Here is a 15323-nt window from a genome sequence, read left to right as displayed (position 1 = left end):
GGGGCACGCAGGCCAGGGGTGCTGGCCAGGGTGGGAGGGGGGTGGGGAGGCACAGCCATGCCATCTTCATGCCTGATTGCTGTTTTTTTCATTTTTCGTTTTTTTGTTTTTTGATTTTTGTTGTTTCGTTGTGCCCCGCTACACCAAAAAAATTAAATGTAACCACAAGGCGACGCCACCACCATCCCCTTTTGGCCTTGCCCCCTCACCTCCATTCCGGGGCCCTTGGGCCTCTAACTGTACAGCAGGCTGGCCCCTGACCTCCTCCCCTTCGATCTCACATTTGGTTTCTCGTTGTTCCTCTTTTTTTTCTTTTTTCTTTTTTTTTTTTTCCTCCTCCCATCCCCCTCCCTTCCCCAGGTTGAATGTTCCAAGGACAAGGGAGGGCTCTGGGCCTCGGCTTACTTCATCTCTTTCCTTCTCTCTCTCTCTCTTTTAACCAATGACAATTTTTGTTAAAGGGAAAAAAAAAAAATCTGAGTTGAGAGGCCCCAGGTAGACCCGACGTGTGAAGGACAGGAGAGGTGGAGGGTGGGAGGCGTGCCGTCTGTGGGCAGGGGGTGGGCAGCGCTTCGGGCGCTCTGGGGGCTGGCAGGCCACGGGCCAGGACTCCCTGGTCAGCAGTGGGAGGGGCGGCCCATCTCACTTCTCTCCGTCTCGCGCTCTCTGTTGCCTTCTTTCTCATGGTTTGAGTTCTTTTCCCCTCTCCATCCTCTTCATGCCATCTTCCCATCTGCATCCGCCATAAGACACGAAGTCATGGTCATGGTCATTGGAGGTGGGCAGGGTGGGGGAGGAGGCGCCAGGCTGCAGGGTGGCTGGGGGGCACCCTGGACAGAATCTGGTGAGCACGCAGTCCCTGGGGTGTATCTGGTAGAGGGTGTGTGTGGGGGGGATCCCCGGCATCCTGTGACACTCTTGTCCCTTCTGGGGACATCCTCCCTACTGGGGGTGCAGGACCCATTCCCTCCCATAGAGATCCAGCCAGAAAACCTGAGAAGAGCTTAGGGGTGTTTGGCTGCCCATTTGCCCCCTCAGGCTCCAGAACAACAAGCCCTAGGGCTCTGCCAGGCCCTCCAGCCTCCTCCTCCTCCTGTGCTGTGGCCCATCTCAGGCCCTGGGAACTGCAGGACCACAGGAACTGGCTCATCCATCAGAGGAGGAGGATGCCTGCTGGGCCTGAGCCTTGCCACCTTTGGGCCCAAGCTGGCAGCCAGCTCCTCTCTCTGACCCTGTCCCTCCCGACTCAGCCCTCCGTTGGGCCCCTTCAAGTTCCCTGAGCCATCAGCCCCATGCTTGGGACTGCCCAGCGTGGTTACATGATGCAGCACCCAACCAGGTGCCCTGGTTGGCGAGGTGGCCTGGCTGAGCTGGCCTTCCCTGAGCAGGGTGGGGCCGGTCCGGCAGAGCTCCCAGCCTCCCACCCTCCCAGGCTCCCTCTTCCCAGACCCAAGAGAGTCCGTGGGAAAGCAAGGGTGCCTCGCTTCAACGAGGGCTATCCTCAGTCCTGCTCAGTGCCTGGTTTGGGGACAGGGTCTGTGGGACCTCAGCTAAAGCCTCCAGGGCCCCTCCCTCACCCCGGACCAGGAGAGAGGACACCTGGCTGAGGTGGAGTGTTGGGGGTGGGGGACAGTGTGTGCTCCTGGTCAGTGAGAGGATGATGGGACCCCTCCGGCCTGTCCTTCCCACTGCCAGCCTAAGCCCTGGCAGTATGGTCTAATCCAGTCTCTCCCTCTCTCAGCAGCCCCGAAGGGCAGTGCCTGGGCAGGCCCCAAGGCCTCACGGGGTCTCTCCCTCTCTTCCCTGCTCCCCACAGCATTCGCAACGACAGGCGCCTCCTCTGCCAACCGGTTTGTCAGCATCGGACCCCGGGACGGCAACTTTCTGAACATCCCACAGCAGTCTCAGGTAGGAGGCCCTACCCACGATGTGGATGTGCGCGTAGGGGGAAGAGGCAGGGGTGGGCGCATCGTGGGTGTTAGGGAAGAGGCCGGTTCCTTGGGGCCAATCCGGGAGAAGGGGCTAGGGCAAGGCTGGAGGGCCCAGGCTTTTGCAAGCCCAGCTGAGCCTGCCTCCCCAGGCAGCCCCCAGGTCCCTTGGCTAATCAGCTAATTGGATAATTAGCTCTGACAGCCCCGGCCCTGGGGAAGGCGGCCAAAGACCTGAGGCTAGAGGCGCTCTGGGCCAGGCCTGGTGGTAGCCCGAGGCCCCGTCAGGAAGAGGACAGCTCTGCCTGTTGCTCTCCTCCCCTCCAGCTGGAAGCCCTGGCCCCCAGCCCTCCCTTCTTCCTTGGCTTTGGGTGGGCTGGGCAAGGGGTGGAGGAGGGACAGAGCCGTCCTGGTGGGCTGCATGCCCAGCGACTCTGGCACCCAGGGTAGGGCAGGGCCTGTTGCCACCCTGGAGGCCCCTCCCTCACGTCCCCATGAATCCTGTTAGAGGGGAGGCCGGGCTGTTGGAACCTCCGGTCCAGCTCCCGTCTGTCCCCAGTTCTCATAAGGAAAACTCCAGCCCTCCTGCTGGAATGCCCTGGATCCGGCTTTGTACAGGCATCTGTGCGCGCGCGCACACACACGCATGCACGCGCGCGCCTGTGGGTCCCCTCCTCCCTGTGCCTGTCCCCAAGGGGCTGGGAATAACCCACAGAGCCCCGGGCCCTGGGGTGCAGGGAGGACCCACCTCAGGAGTAGGGCAGAGGCAGCTTTTACAACTTCTCAGAAAAGAACATGCAAATAGCTTTTCTTTTGCACATTTCACAAAAACACTACCCTGTGAGCCCGAGGCCTTGGAGGCTTTCTTCGCCCCAGGAAATCCACCTGGGCCCAGAGCCCCAGGGCCACCTCTTTCAACTCCTGCTCCTTTACTGCTCTGAGGCCCGAGTCCAGAGAAAGTTGGTGGATGGAAGTTTTGTGTGTGCGGTTTGAGGTTTTGTTTTTTTTTCCCTTTTCCTTTCCCTCCCTCCCTCAAAAAAAAAAAAAAAAAAAAAGCCAAAAAACTTTGTCAAACTTCAAACTTCGGAGCTCCCTAGTGGCAAGGAGGGGAGGGGAGGGGAACTTCAACCCCCTCCAGCTTCCCGCCCCCTTTCCCCAGAGTCACGTCTGACCCGTCTGGTTTCCAGGAGCAACCAGACATGATGTAACACCCAGATGAACTTGAACTTGGGGGTGTTGAGAAGAAAAACAATGGCTCCGAGCAGGGGCTGGAGCCAGCCCCCTCCGCTGCTCTGTGCCAGGGAGGCCGAGAGAGCCCTGCTGGCAGAGGGCGGGAGGGGGTGCCAGAGGAAGGGACAGCAGGCGGGCCTCCCCTCCTGGCTCTGGGCTGGCACCAGGCGGCAGGGCTCCATCGCTCTCGCCCTGCCTCCCTCCCTCCCTCCCTCCCTCTGCCCCAGCGCCTATAGCTCCGTGTTGCTTGCTCACTCTTGGGGACCACTGCCGCGAGTCCTCCCCCCCACCCTGTTTCCGCCTCCGTGTGCTTTCCCTTCTTCACCTTCTCTGCTCACTTTGCTAGACTTTGGGGCCAAGGCAGAGTTTGAGGCAAGTTTGGGAAACGGTTCTTCTCCCCCTTGTTTTGCAAAGGGACCTGAGCCCCGGGCCCAGCAGGCAGGTGTGTCTGGGGGTGACGGTGGGGGAGACTGGAGCCGGACAGGGCCCACACAGCCGAGAGCCCTTGGGCCTGGGGGCAGGCAGGAGGCTGCAGCGGGCGCAGGGGGTACAGTGGGGGGGGCGGTTTCCACAGTAACCAGTGACTTTAGCTGATCTCTGGAGCACCAGATGGAGAGAGAACAATAGAATGAGGGAAGAAAAGAGAATTTTAGCAATTTTGTCATTCCCTGGGCAGCGCTTTTTACTTAGTTTTAATCAATTTTGGACCTGGCTCAGGAAGCAGAAAGGGTGAGCAGAAAAAGCCACTTTGTGCTTGGCAGCAGATGCCCCCCCTCTTTCCTGGGACCTGTGGGGAGGCACTGGGGAGCTATCCTGGAACCACCTTTGTCCCTAACTCCAGGCCTTGAACTGGAGTCTTCCTCCTCTGGCGGGGGTGGGGGGACTCCCCAATCTGAGCACTGGTGGTTGTCCCCTGCCGTGCAGCTCAGGGGACCCCAAGGGGACCAGCTTGGCTCCTTGGCTTAGTCCGACAAAGACAGAGGGGCCAAGCAGGCTCTCCACATCCCCGTTGTCCTCTGCCTCCTTTCCCTCACAGGGAGGGTGAGGGCCAGGCTCAAACAGCCGTGCTGCAAGGGTTCCCGTGTAGTCTCTCCTTGGGAAGGGGGCCTCAGAGAATACAGAGGTCTGAGACCACAGTGACAGGGGCTCACCAGGCAGCTCCCTCCTCCTCAGGCCAGGACTGGAAGCCCAGGGGCTGGCTGCTGACTCAGCCCCCCCCAACTCACGGGGTGCCTCGGGCCTGGGTTTCCCCCGTGCAGTGCCAAGTATCCCATGAGCCTCCCTTTAAAGGCCTTTAGTCAGTTGATGGGGTTGGACTTCGGGCAGTTCCTGCAGGAGCCCCGCCACAGGAGGGCAGGTCTCCTCTGGGTGTTGTCCAGCACGTGGCAGGAAGTTTGGCATCTCTGCCCACGCAGTAAACGCCAGCATTGTGGCAACCCCAAACCCCCATTCTTCCAAATGTTCCCCATCTGCACCATCCAGTGGGGCAGGCGCTGGCCATGTGTGGCTGTTGAAGTTCAAATGAAATAACTCACTAGAGAAAACTTCAGTCCCTCAGTGACCCTAGCCACATTTCACTTGCTTAGAAGCCGCATGTGGCTCGTGGCTACCACATGGGATAGGGCAAACAGAGAATGTTTCCATTGTCAAGAAGGTTCTAGGTGATCTAGCAGGCCCTTTGTAACACTAAAACTCCTTGTGTGCATCTCACAGAAGGCCTCCTGTGGTCCCAGAGCCTGAGGGGCGGGTCCGGCCTGCAGGCAGAATCTGTGTGGCTGAAACAAGTGGTTTTAAACACTGACAACTTTCACATGCAGTGCTGCCTGGACTTTTGGCTTCTTTTGGAAAGCTGGCTGATCTGGCTGCCCCGGGCCCTCACTCCAGTGCGGCAGCCTTGGCCCTGGGCTCCCTGTGAGCACGCCACACGTGGTGGTTCGGGTCGGAGCTGTCCCTCATGTTTGAGTCCTGGCTGGGCCAGGCGGGCAGACTGTGTGGCCTCAGGCAGGTCAGCCACCCTCTCCCTGCCTAGCTTCTGTGTGGGGTTGGAGCAAGGGTAGAATGGGCTGCTACCCAGTGCTGGCTCAGTAGTTAGCTCTGCTTGGCTCCTGCAGATCTGAGTCTGTGACCCAGAGCCTGGGAGAGGCCCTGAAATACATTTTCAGGGACCCCTTTTTGGCCCTGCAGGTACTACCAGGCCTACCCAGGTCCTGTAGACCATAGAGCAGAACACCTCCCTACCCGCCCCTCCCCCGCTGCCCCCTGGCCACAAGGTGGGGCCAGAGCCTTTGGTGGAGGGCATTGCCAAGCAGCCCCGCCTCTGGGTCAGGTGTATTTTGTGATGAGGAGCCACCAAGACTCGTTTGTGGGAAGGTGACTCCCCCTGCTGGCACCCTGAGGGAAGCGACTCCCGCCCCAGGGAGCCTCGGGTCCTTCCCCCTGCGCCAGGTGCCCTGAGGGTAGAGGATCAAGCACAGTGGGCTACGGGGCCCCTCCCCCAGGCCGGTACTGCTAGGGACTGAAGCCATGTGGTGTCCCCCACCCCCTTCCCCAGCCTTTCAGCCTGTGGGACCTTGGCTGGGGAGTACAGACGGGAATTTCTGCTTTTAATCCAAAGAGACAGAAAGAAAACTCAGCAAGAAGCTGAGCCACCCCCACCCCACTCCCAAAACCCCTCTGGGGACAAAAGCTCCAGCCTGGCATCCTCCCCATCCTGCAGGACCCATACAAAAACCTAAACAATTGGAAACATGGCCAGATCCCAGGTCTGTGCCTTTGCCAGCTCCAGCCACGGGGGTCCCACCCGCTGGGCACAGTGCCCACGGGAAGGCCAGCTGGACCCTAGCACTGGGGGGCAGGGTCTCTTGGGGGCGGCAGGATTCCCATAGGAGGTACGGACAGAATGGGGATGTACCTCTTGGTGGGGTGTTGCTGTCCTTGGCTCTGCTGGAGGTGGGCCCTCCAGGGGCCTTGGGCTCTGGCCTGAAGTCAGCGGGCCAGGTGGGATGGAGAAGAGACTCGTCCCTGCTGTTCTCAATACGGCCTCTTTTTGTCCCATTTCAGTCCTGGTTCCTCTGATAAGATCGACAAAAAGAAATGACAAAATGTAAAGAAGAGGTTCCTCAAACGGGGGGAGAAGAAATTTTGAGACGTGGAAAAATCCCCCGGCCCAGCCCCACCGAAAAGCAAAAATTAGACGTCGTCAGCCACTCAGCCCTTGTCTCCTCCAGCCCGGGGAGCTCTGCAGGCCCCCAGAAGCAGCCCAGTTCTCGGAGAGCCCTCGGAAGAGGCCTCGGTGGAGCTGTGCACCAGCAGCCAAGCAGAAGGAAACCTGCAAACGGACTCTGTTAAAGTAGAGGACAGCAAGGAAGGAAGGATGCAGCAGAACTGCCTTTCTCCCCACCCTACCCTGCCCCGTCCTTCCGGGGAAGGAACGAAATCAACCCAACAAAGCGACCAGCACAGTTCTAAAGGGGCCTGTCCTCCACCCTCACCCTTCCTAGGGGAACCCCATCCCCAACTCGGGCCGGAGCTTCACTAGGGAGCTCGGAGGACAAGCTTGTACAAATGATGGGGTGCAGATCCAGAGGGTTCTCCCTCCAGACTCCGCCCCCTCCCTGCCTGTCTCTCGCCCCCCCTCCCCCGCCCCCCAGCCCCCACTGCCTTGGCCTCTGGCTTCTTCCCCCAGCTGCTCTGGACTAGGTGAGGCCCGTGGCTTCCAGGTCTGCCTGCCCTACCTTCGGGCTAGAAGCCCCCCCACCCCGCCCCGGGAAGGGGTAGGGGCAGGGAGCGGCCCCTGGAGCTAGTTTCTTGCTCCTGGAATGGAGGGTGTTCTGTCACCCCACCCTGAGCTTCGAGGGTAGTTTCAGGGCCCCAGACCCCTCTGTACAGTCCATAGGAAAGAGTCGGAATGCTACGACAGCCCGTCCCAGCCTGGGACAGGCCCCCTCTTCCCTCTCTCCGCAGGCCGGGAAAATCACTCTCTGGCCGCGCCACGAGTGAGGGGAGGCGGGCCCCAGGTCGCCCCCACACCCCAGCCCCGCATGCAGGTGCCCTCGCTCTGCCCCACCGGCCCCTGCCCCTGCCCCTCACACAGACAGCCCTGCTGTGGCCGGGCCGGAGAGTGGAGCAGAAAGGGGACCCCGGAGCCGAGCGAGGAGGACGAGGCAGCCGCCGCTGCCACTGGCTAAGCGCCACCTGCGCTAGGTAGGCGTCCTGCTCGCCGACTTTCAGTCCTTTGGAGGGTGTTGGGTGTTGTCCTTTTTCAAAAGTGTTTTGGAGCTTTCTCTGTCCCCCCCCCCCCGCCCCCGCCACTTTCTCCACCACATGGGCCTCCTGGCCACTTCTCTCTGGATTTCAGCTGTAATGTCTTTACTCTTTTTTTAGGGGTGGGGCATTCATTTGTTTGGGTCTTTTGCCGTTGCAATTGGGAACTCCTCCTCCATTTGAGCAACTTGGGAACAATTTGGTAACGCACCACAGGAAGTAGCTCTCCCCACCCTCCCCCTGCAGCCCCTTACTCCCCGCCACGGGATGGTTGGGGGCCAGTCCAGAGGGTCTTCCGAAGCCCCCTGGGAGGGAGGGAGGCAAGAGCATGCCCAGCCCCCCTCCAGGGTGTGACTTGGCCCCTCTGGCTTGTCTTTCTGTGCCTTACTCCCTCCTCCCTGCATCTCCCTTCCTAGGCCCCCTTCTCAAGTCCTTGTGCCTCTCTCTCTCTTTCTTAACTGTATGAAAACACAAAGCACAGGTCAGGATCCTCTGAAAGTCAGTCAACCCAACATTGCACCGTAGGGGTGGGGTGTGGGCTTTATTTATTGTGACTCTAGTTTGTGAGGCTGTGGCCCCAGCAGGGAGGGAGGAAGGAGGGGAGGGAGCTGGCCGGGGAGGCGAGGAGGGCCCTGACCTGGGGCAGAAGGGGCCAGCGAGGGGTGCCTCCTCCTCAACTGGAAGCCACAAGGTGGCTGGCCCCGTGAGTGGCTTTTGTTGGAAGTTGAGCGAAGGCCCTCCCCCATCCGCGTGCAGCCCTCGGGGAAGACCGGGACTGAGAAGCAGGGGACAGGGGATCCCGCGGGAGCCTGGGTGGGGGGGGCGTGGGGAGTAGGGCGGGGGTGGGGTGGGGGGCCGGGTGGGCCGGGCGTGACGCGCGGTCAAAGTGCAATGATTTTTCAGTTTGGTTGGCTAAACAGGGTCAGAGCTGAGAGGGGAGCGGAAGGGACCCCCTGCCCGGCCGCACGCGCCCCTTCCCTCGAAGACAATCGGGGCCGCGGGCGCGGTGGGCCCGCGGGAGCCGGGGTCTGCGGGGCGCCCGCCCGGGCGAGGTCGGAAGCTGCAGGCCAGCTGGGCCGGGGCGGGAGCGCGCCTGGCGGCGCTGCCCGGGCGGGCAGGGGGGTGGGGGCCGCTCCTTTCCCAAGTGTCGTTGTGAGGGGCAGGCGAGGGGCGACGAGGGCGACAGGAGATGTGGGGACGTGTTAGAAGAGAAAAAAACCCACAAAAAATATATATGGGGGAAATGAACTTTTTTTTTTCATTGAACCAAGTGCAATGCATCAGAGAGTTTTCCTATCTTTGTATGTTAAGAGATTGTTAAGAAAAATTCTATTTTTGTTGTAATGTCCTCGCGGCTCTGGGGACGCTAAAAGAACTGGGCCTGCCCCGCCCTGCGCGGGGATAACGAAAGCTGAGTGTTTTTTCCTTTTTTAATTTTTTTTTTTGTTCGTTTTCAGTTTTTTTTTTTTTTTTTTTAAGTCGTTTTCCTGCGTTGACGAGGATGATCTGGGGTTTTTATTTGTTTCGTCGTTCGTTCTCGGTTTCGGTGGGAGGGCTGAAGGAAACGTTCACATTTTAGAGTTAAAAAAAAAAAACCTCGACATTAAAAAAAACAAAACAAAACCACAAGATCAAAAAGGAAAAGGACGAGAGAAAATTATTTTTAAGATAATTCAACATAAAAACCCTGGTGCTTCTTACATTATAAAGTACGTTTAAAAAAAAAACCCACAAACTATTATACATAAGTTTATGAATCAATTAAATATCCTGCACTTGTTAGGAACACGCATATCCCTTCTTTGTTGAGTTTAACGGAACGGGACAGCGGCATACGCCCGGCGGCTGGGCTGCTCTGGCCGCGGGTCTCCCCGGGCGCCCCCTCCCCAGCGCCCCCTCCTCGCCTCATCCCCGTCCGGGCACGGGGGCGCGGCGGGGGGGGTCCCCAGCCCCTCCCCCGCAGAGGTCAATGCCAACGAACAAACGTCCCCTCCCTCCCTCCCTCTCCGCCCCGAGCGCCCTTCTTTGAGCCAGACGCCAACTTGACCCTCACCAGCATTATCAGGAGCGCGCTCAGCAAGTTGGTAGTTACCCTCCCTTTTCCCCGGCGCCCCCGACTCAACATCACTCCTCCCACCCCTACCCCGACCCCCGTCACCCACCGGGGAGCAGGAGGAAGGCTCGAAGCTCCAGGACAGGACCAGCCAAGCTGACAGGTCGATTCGCCCAGGCCCGCGCCCGCACGCACGCACGCACACGGCCCCGCACACAGCCCCACCCCACCCTGCAACCAGCCCCGTCGACTGCCTTACACACCCGCCCCCGCGCTGGCCGGCCGACCTAGTGCCTTGTTCTCACCCCCGTGCTGGCGGAGCGGACGCCGCGCTCTGGGTCCCAGAGGGGCCGGGTGGCTCAGACGACCCACCATTTCCTCACCCCGACCGTGCTGAACGGACCCCCCCCCACACACGAGAGAAAATAAAGGAGCAATAAAGTCACGAGAAATTTCGTCCCCCAATCGAGAGCCCGAGGGGCACCCCAGCCCCGCCTCTGCTCCCCCCCCACCCTCGGGGCGCCCCCCTCCCCCCCAAGCCAGCCTGGGCCAGCCCCGCTTCGGCCCCTCCCGGGAGATCCGTGCGCCCGACCAGCACCAGCATCGCGGACCGCAAAGGCCGCCCGTCCCGTCAAACAAGTTTCTTCTTAGGCTAAGAAACGCAGTATATACGAGTATCTCTATATATAGTACTAATGGATTTGGTGTGCTTCCCCCTTAGCGTCCCCTGTCCCTCCGCTCCTCCTCCTTCAGCCTGGTCTCCCCCCTCTCTGCCCTCCACCCCCGTCTCTGCACTGAGATACATAAGAAACAAGGGTAGTTTACTGTCTGTTTTGTTTTCTGGGTTTTCAGTGTCCTAGCGGAATGCAAGTAGGCAGCCAGCCCGTCTGTTCCCTCTCCGCCCCGCCCCGCCCCGCCCCGCCCCCGTCACTGCGCTTCTGTTATACCATCTTTGCCTGACTCTCTCCGGCTTCTCCATTGAATGGCTAATGTGTATGTGAAATAAAGAAATAAAGAAAAACAAAAGTCAGAGCGCCCGAGCCTTCGCTAACGCCATCGTACGGGGACCGGTTTGGGATTGGTGGGGTGGGTCGCGGCGTCGATTCTGCGCCTCCGCCGACGCGGTCCAGGGGCGTGCATCCACGAGTCTCCAGGAGGGGGCGCCGGTGAAAAGGGCAAAGACTCCCCGGTCCCTCCCCACCTCTCTCCGCGACCCAGCCCGGAAAAAAGAGGCACCACTTTAGTCCGATGACCTGTCTGCCATGTTGGTTCCCGGACCTCGTCCCCGGGAGGGAGACGCGGGAAAAGGCGATTTCCAGCGGGCGGTGGGTGATGAAAAAAAAAAAAAAAAAAGGTCTGCGGGGCCCCTGGGGGCGACAGTCGCCTTTCCAGACCCCGTTGCGGACGTCCTCACTGGTCTCTCTTCGGGGGAGTTCGCTCCAGAGCAGGCGCAGGGCATCGACCGCCCTGGGCTGAGTTCCCGGTGCCCCTCGGCTCAGAGGCAACGCTGCGGAGGTCACCGCACCTCAGGGCTCACGGCCGCTCGTTCCGTCTTGATGGGCCGGGCCGCCCCATCGGGGCTGCCGTCGGGGCCGGCCGAGGGCGCGGGCTGCGAGCGCACTACTGCCTCGGCCCTGCGACAAGGCCCGCGGCGGGCGGCGTCGTGGGGGCCCCGGTGCGCGGGCCGTTTGCGGGGCCCGGACGGGGCGGGGCCTGCGGCCAGAGCGGCCGCCTGGTCGCGCAGCAGCCGCACCAGGAAGCCAATGTATTTCATGGCCAGGCGGAGCACCTCGTTCTTGCTCAGCTTCCGGTCGGGCGGGTGCGTTGGCAGCAGCTTCCTGAGCTCTGCGAAGGCGCCATTCACGTTCTGCTGCCGCCAGCGCTCCCGGCTGTTGGTGAACACACGCCGGGCCACCTTCTGGGGCTGGTGCCCTGCGAGCGGGAGGGCTTGGGTTGGCAGCCGAGGCCCAGGGGGCGCCCCCTCCTGCCCTCGCTTCAGGCACCCAGAGCCCTGTGGGGACTTCCACACAGGCGGTGGGCTGGGGCTCTCTCCACCCGAGGGATCCACAAGTAGGATCCATGTGTAGCTCCCCAGCTAGTGAGGCCCCCGGCCCCCACCCCCACCCCCTCAGCGCAGACAAGGACCATCACAGGCCCTGGCTGCAGACAACTGAGGCCTTCTGTATCTCTGTCCACACCTTTATGTCAATGGCTGAGATTCCTAGGGGCATGTTTCTTGTGGCTGTCAGGCTGGGGAGTTGTCCCTGTGGTCTGCATTCTGGAGTGTGCCCCTGCGTGTGGCTGGAGGTGCACATGGGTCGAGAGGTTCCCTAGGTGTGAACTCCTGGTGCATCTAAATGGCTGTGGTTGTCTGATCGTTGCCAGGTGGTTGTGGTCATGTGGCTGTGGTTCTGTGGCTGACTCTCATGTGGCCATGGTCCTAAGTGGCTGTGGTTGTGTGGCTGTCTCTTGTGTGGTTCTTGTCCTGTGGCTGTTTCCTGCGTGGCTGTGCATTCTACTGGGGCTGTCATTTTGTGGCCCCCATGCCATGGTGCATTTTGCCATGACTCTTTGTGGCTTGTTGGGTGGCTGTGGTTGTGTGGGCCAGGCCACGGGTCTGTGGTTTTGCACATGGGTGTAACCTGAGTACTGAGTCCCCGTGTGGACTGTCCTGTGTATGTCTGTGTACACCTGCAACACCTTTCCCTGTGGCAGACAGGAGCCCCGGCAGATGGCTATCTATGCGCACAAACCCATACTCACCCTCAGCCAGCTCCAACTCACAGTGGCTTGGCCTCCGCTTCAGTCGGCTGCTAGGGAAGATGCCAAAAGGTCCTGCCGGCCCAATGTAGAGGCTGTAAGGGGTCGTGGGTCACTAATGCCTTGTGGGCAAGGACCCTGGCCCTGGCTTCCCCCCAGGCCCCAGCCCCCCACTGACCTGTTAAGGAAGGGGTGAGGGTGATAATGCAGGGCCAGGGGCGGTGGGACAGTTCCCAGGGTAGAGAGTGGTAGCAGTGGGGGCCGCAGGGCGCTCAGCTCCGTGGTGGCCATGGTTGCCCCTGGGGGCCTGGTGTGGCCCAGGCTGATCACTGGCACGCCAGGAGGCAGCCTGGGGGGTGAGGAGCCTTGGTGGCCCATCTCCTTCACCTTCGGGGGTCCAGGCGAGGCAGGCTTGGGGGGCAGAGTGGGTGCTGGGCTGGGGGCACACACCATTTCGGCCTTCTCAGTCATGGTGGGGCCCACCTCTGCCTGGGCCTGGGGAGGGCACATGGACCCCAAGGGGGTGCTCACCTGTGGGAGGGAAGGAAGCCAGTGGGGAGGGAGGAATCAGATGCCATGCACATCCCTTAGCCCAACAGAGCCCTCAAAGGAGACGGAAAGGGCAGGGGGATGGTGGTTCGGTGCGTGAAGGCAGGTGGGCTCAGAAACCACCAGGACATGCGAGGGGGATCTGACGCAAGGGCAGGTGGCAGCCAACGAATCTCTGGGGGGCCCTGAGCTCGGCAGGGCCATCTCTGAGCTCTTTGTGACCCATGAGGGCCTCAGTTGCCCAGCTTCTGGGCAAATGTCACTTATTCCAGAATCCTTCTCACCTGGAGCCTGGAGAGGGGGTGAGGAAGGAACCCGTGATGGATCCTCTGGTCCCCAGGATGACCCTGTAACCCTCAGATCTGATCCGGAGACCCGTCATTGATACCATGTGACCTTAGAATCCCTCTACAATTGACTCTGACCCTTCACTGATTTCCAACCCCCCCCCCAGCTGACCATGTGGCCCTCAGCTATGACCCTGGGGGCTCTTCTCATTGCCTCCATGTCACACCCTGAAAGTCCCCCATAATCGCTCCATTGACTCCCACCCCACTGAAAATGTCCCCCTTACTAACCCTGTAAACCCCACTGCTGACCCTATGATCAAAGATGCTGACCCAGGATCCCCAAACCCTGACCCCACTGCCCAGTACATACAGTCATGTCCCAATCCTTCTCTGGCCCTCCCTGGTGTCCCCCACGCCCCATTTCCTATCCCCATCAGCATCCACTCCTTTGCTTAGACGGTTTGGCCCCATGGCTTGGAGTGTCCGGCAACTTCTGGGACTCCTGGCCCCTCTGCCCCCTCTTCCCTACCTAGGCCCTGGGGAAGCTGGCCAGGACTCCCACTTAGTGGGTCCCCCCTGATGAATGAATGAATGAACGAACGAACGAATGAATGAATCCAGGCACTCCCAGGATCCCCCACCTTCAGGCGGACTCCCTTCTTACCCCGGCGCTGGTCCTCCTGTTTGGTGAGTGCCCTAGCTCTGTCCTTCAGGGCCAGGATGCGGTTGGGTTTCAGGCCAGGCTCCGTGGCCCCGATCCGGTCTGGCCTCTGCGTTCAGGGCCGCTGGGAGCTTGCCGCCCCCTCCCGGCAGCGGCGTGGGGGCCGCGCCTCTTCCCGGGCTCCCGAAGGCCGCCGCGACGGCAGCGTGGATCCCTCGAGGGAAAGTGAGCTGCTCCTGGCCGGCCCGCCCTCTCCCCGCCCCCGGCGGCCCAGTTTCCTCCCTCTCACCCCCGGCCGCGCCGGAGGATGCTGGACCGGCACAGATAAGGGCCTGGCCGACTGGCCGCGCCTGATAAGGAGCCGGGCTGACCCCGGAGGAAACCGGCGGGCGGGGATCTCCGAGCGCGGGCCTCACAGCCCCGCCCCCGGCCGGCGACGGACCGAGCCGTCACCCCTCGGTCCTCACCTTCCGTCCCCCCAGGCCCTGGAGTGGCCCCGGGGCCTCTGAGGACCCCGACCCAGTGCACAGCTGGGAGTGAGGTACCCGGATGCACGCAGAGGGGAAGCCGAGGCAGGGAAGGAGCCGCCTCCAGTATCGCTTGGGTTTCGCCTCCGGCTTTGAACACCCCCTGCCCAAGTGTCCGGGCTGATGGGGGTGGAGGAGAGCCCTTTTCCGGCAGTGCCGGGGCCTCGTGACCCAGGGCCCCCTCCTGCTCCTCCTCTCCTCACCCGGCCTGGTTCCTCTTTTTACACCACCCCTCCCGGGCTTTGCACCACCCCCACCCCAGACGGGGGCACTGGAGGGAGGGCCGTTCTTACAGTCGGCCCTTGGGGGTCCAGCCCGGGCCGGTGTCCTGGGCCCCCAGGCCTGCTGTCCACACCCCCTTTTCAGGCCCAGGAGGATGAGAGGAAGTGCCACAGCTGGGAGGGACTTCCTCGGGTGCCAGGGCTGGCGAACTTCACAATAGGTGTCCCCGGCGCGTCTCCACAGGATGCGGATCCTCTAGGCCACAGGAGCACACAGCCCCAACTTGGTGGTCTCTGGCCCTCATCCCACATCGCAGGCCACTTCAGGGGTGGAGGGGACAATGGTGATAAAGAGGCGTTGGGCAAGTATCTGGGGCTGGTGGTGGAGCTCAACACCGGCCTGGAGCCTCACCAAAGGCAGGGGCCCCCCGCAATAGCTTGGTAGCAGGGACAAGACTATCCCTTTCTCCAGGGCCCTCCCACCTGGGCCGGTCAGGCTTTGCCTCCGGGGGCCTCCATCTGGGGAACAGCCGGAGCCACCACCCTCCCAGGAATCTGGCGGAGCCCAGGAGCCAGTCCACCAGCAACCGTCCCACGGCCCCAGGGAAGCAAGAGTTCATTCATCTCTGAGCCCAGGAGTTACCTGATGACCCCTGCAAGCGAGGTTCTAGGCTTAGGGTCATGACGGCTGGGGATGAAGCAGACAGAAAGGTGTTTGGGAGGGCCCCACAGCTACCGCGTGGGGGTGGGGACTGTGCCCTAAGCCTCTCCGTTAACGTTGCTAACCCTCTGTCCCGGAGGGGAGGGGAAGCAGCGGGCCTGCCAGCCTGTGTGCTCGCCC

At 61.3% G+C, this 15323-nt stretch overlaps 2 protein-coding genes across 10 annotated transcripts in view; one reads left to right on the top strand and one right to left on the bottom strand.

Annotated features, from left to right (window-relative positions):
- Positions 1-9044, top strand: part of NFIX (nuclear factor I X) — a 95970-nt gene extending 86926 nt beyond the window's left edge. For 7 of the 9 annotated variants that reach the window (XM_045862905.3, XM_045862911.3, XM_045862910.3 and 4 more), the window contains 2 exons: positions 1817-1908; positions 6219-9044. In XM_045862905.3, coding sequence (XP_045718861.1) covers positions 1817-1908; positions 6219-6233 — 107 coding nt within the window. In that variant the 3' untranslated portion in view covers positions 6234-9044. Of the gene's footprint in view, positions 1-1741; positions 1909-6218 lie in introns of all 9 variants that reach the window. The other 2 variants (XM_064570062.1, XM_054504895.2) reach the window with 2 other exon arrangements.
- On the bottom strand, positions 8933-15280 carry LYL1 (LYL1 basic helix-loop-helix family member). Its single transcript, XM_045862912.3, has 5 exons — positions 15126-15280; positions 13738-14803; positions 12413-12765; positions 12238-12329; positions 8933-11406 (listed from the first exon to the last, which is right to left on the bottom strand). Exons 3-5 carry the CDS (start codon positions 12742-12744, stop codon positions 10991-10993), a joined length of 840 nt encoding a protein of 279 aa, XP_045718868.1. The 5' UTR covers positions 12745-12765; positions 13738-14803; positions 15126-15280; the 3' UTR covers positions 8933-10990.
- Between the last annotated feature and the right edge of the window lie 43 nt (positions 15281-15323).

Source organism: Mirounga angustirostris, unplaced genomic scaffold (genome assembly GCF_029215605.1).
Source record: "Mirounga angustirostris isolate CCGP_5_RB_7025 unplaced genomic scaffold, mMirAng1.0.hap1 SCAF_1, whole genome shotgun sequence".
Lineage (NCBI taxonomy): Eukaryota > Metazoa > Chordata > Mammalia > Carnivora > Phocidae > Mirounga > Mirounga angustirostris.
The sequence above is the reverse complement of the archived record's forward strand: the minus strand, read 5'-3'. Positions and strand labels throughout refer to the sequence as shown.

Coding starts and splice junctions, on each gene's coding strand:
- LYL1 (XM_045862912.3), bottom strand. CDS start 12,744: ATGTGCCCTCCCCAGGCCCAGGCAGAGGTGGGCCCCACCATGACTGAG. Junction 12,330..12,412: donor CCTCACCCCTTCCTTAACAG/GTCAGTGGGGGG, acceptor GACCCCTTACAG/CCTCTACATTGGGCCGGCAG. Junction 11,407..12,237: donor TGAGTTGGAGCTGGCTGAGG/GTGAGTATGGGT, acceptor TCCCGCTCGCAG/GGCACCAGCCCCAGAAGGTG.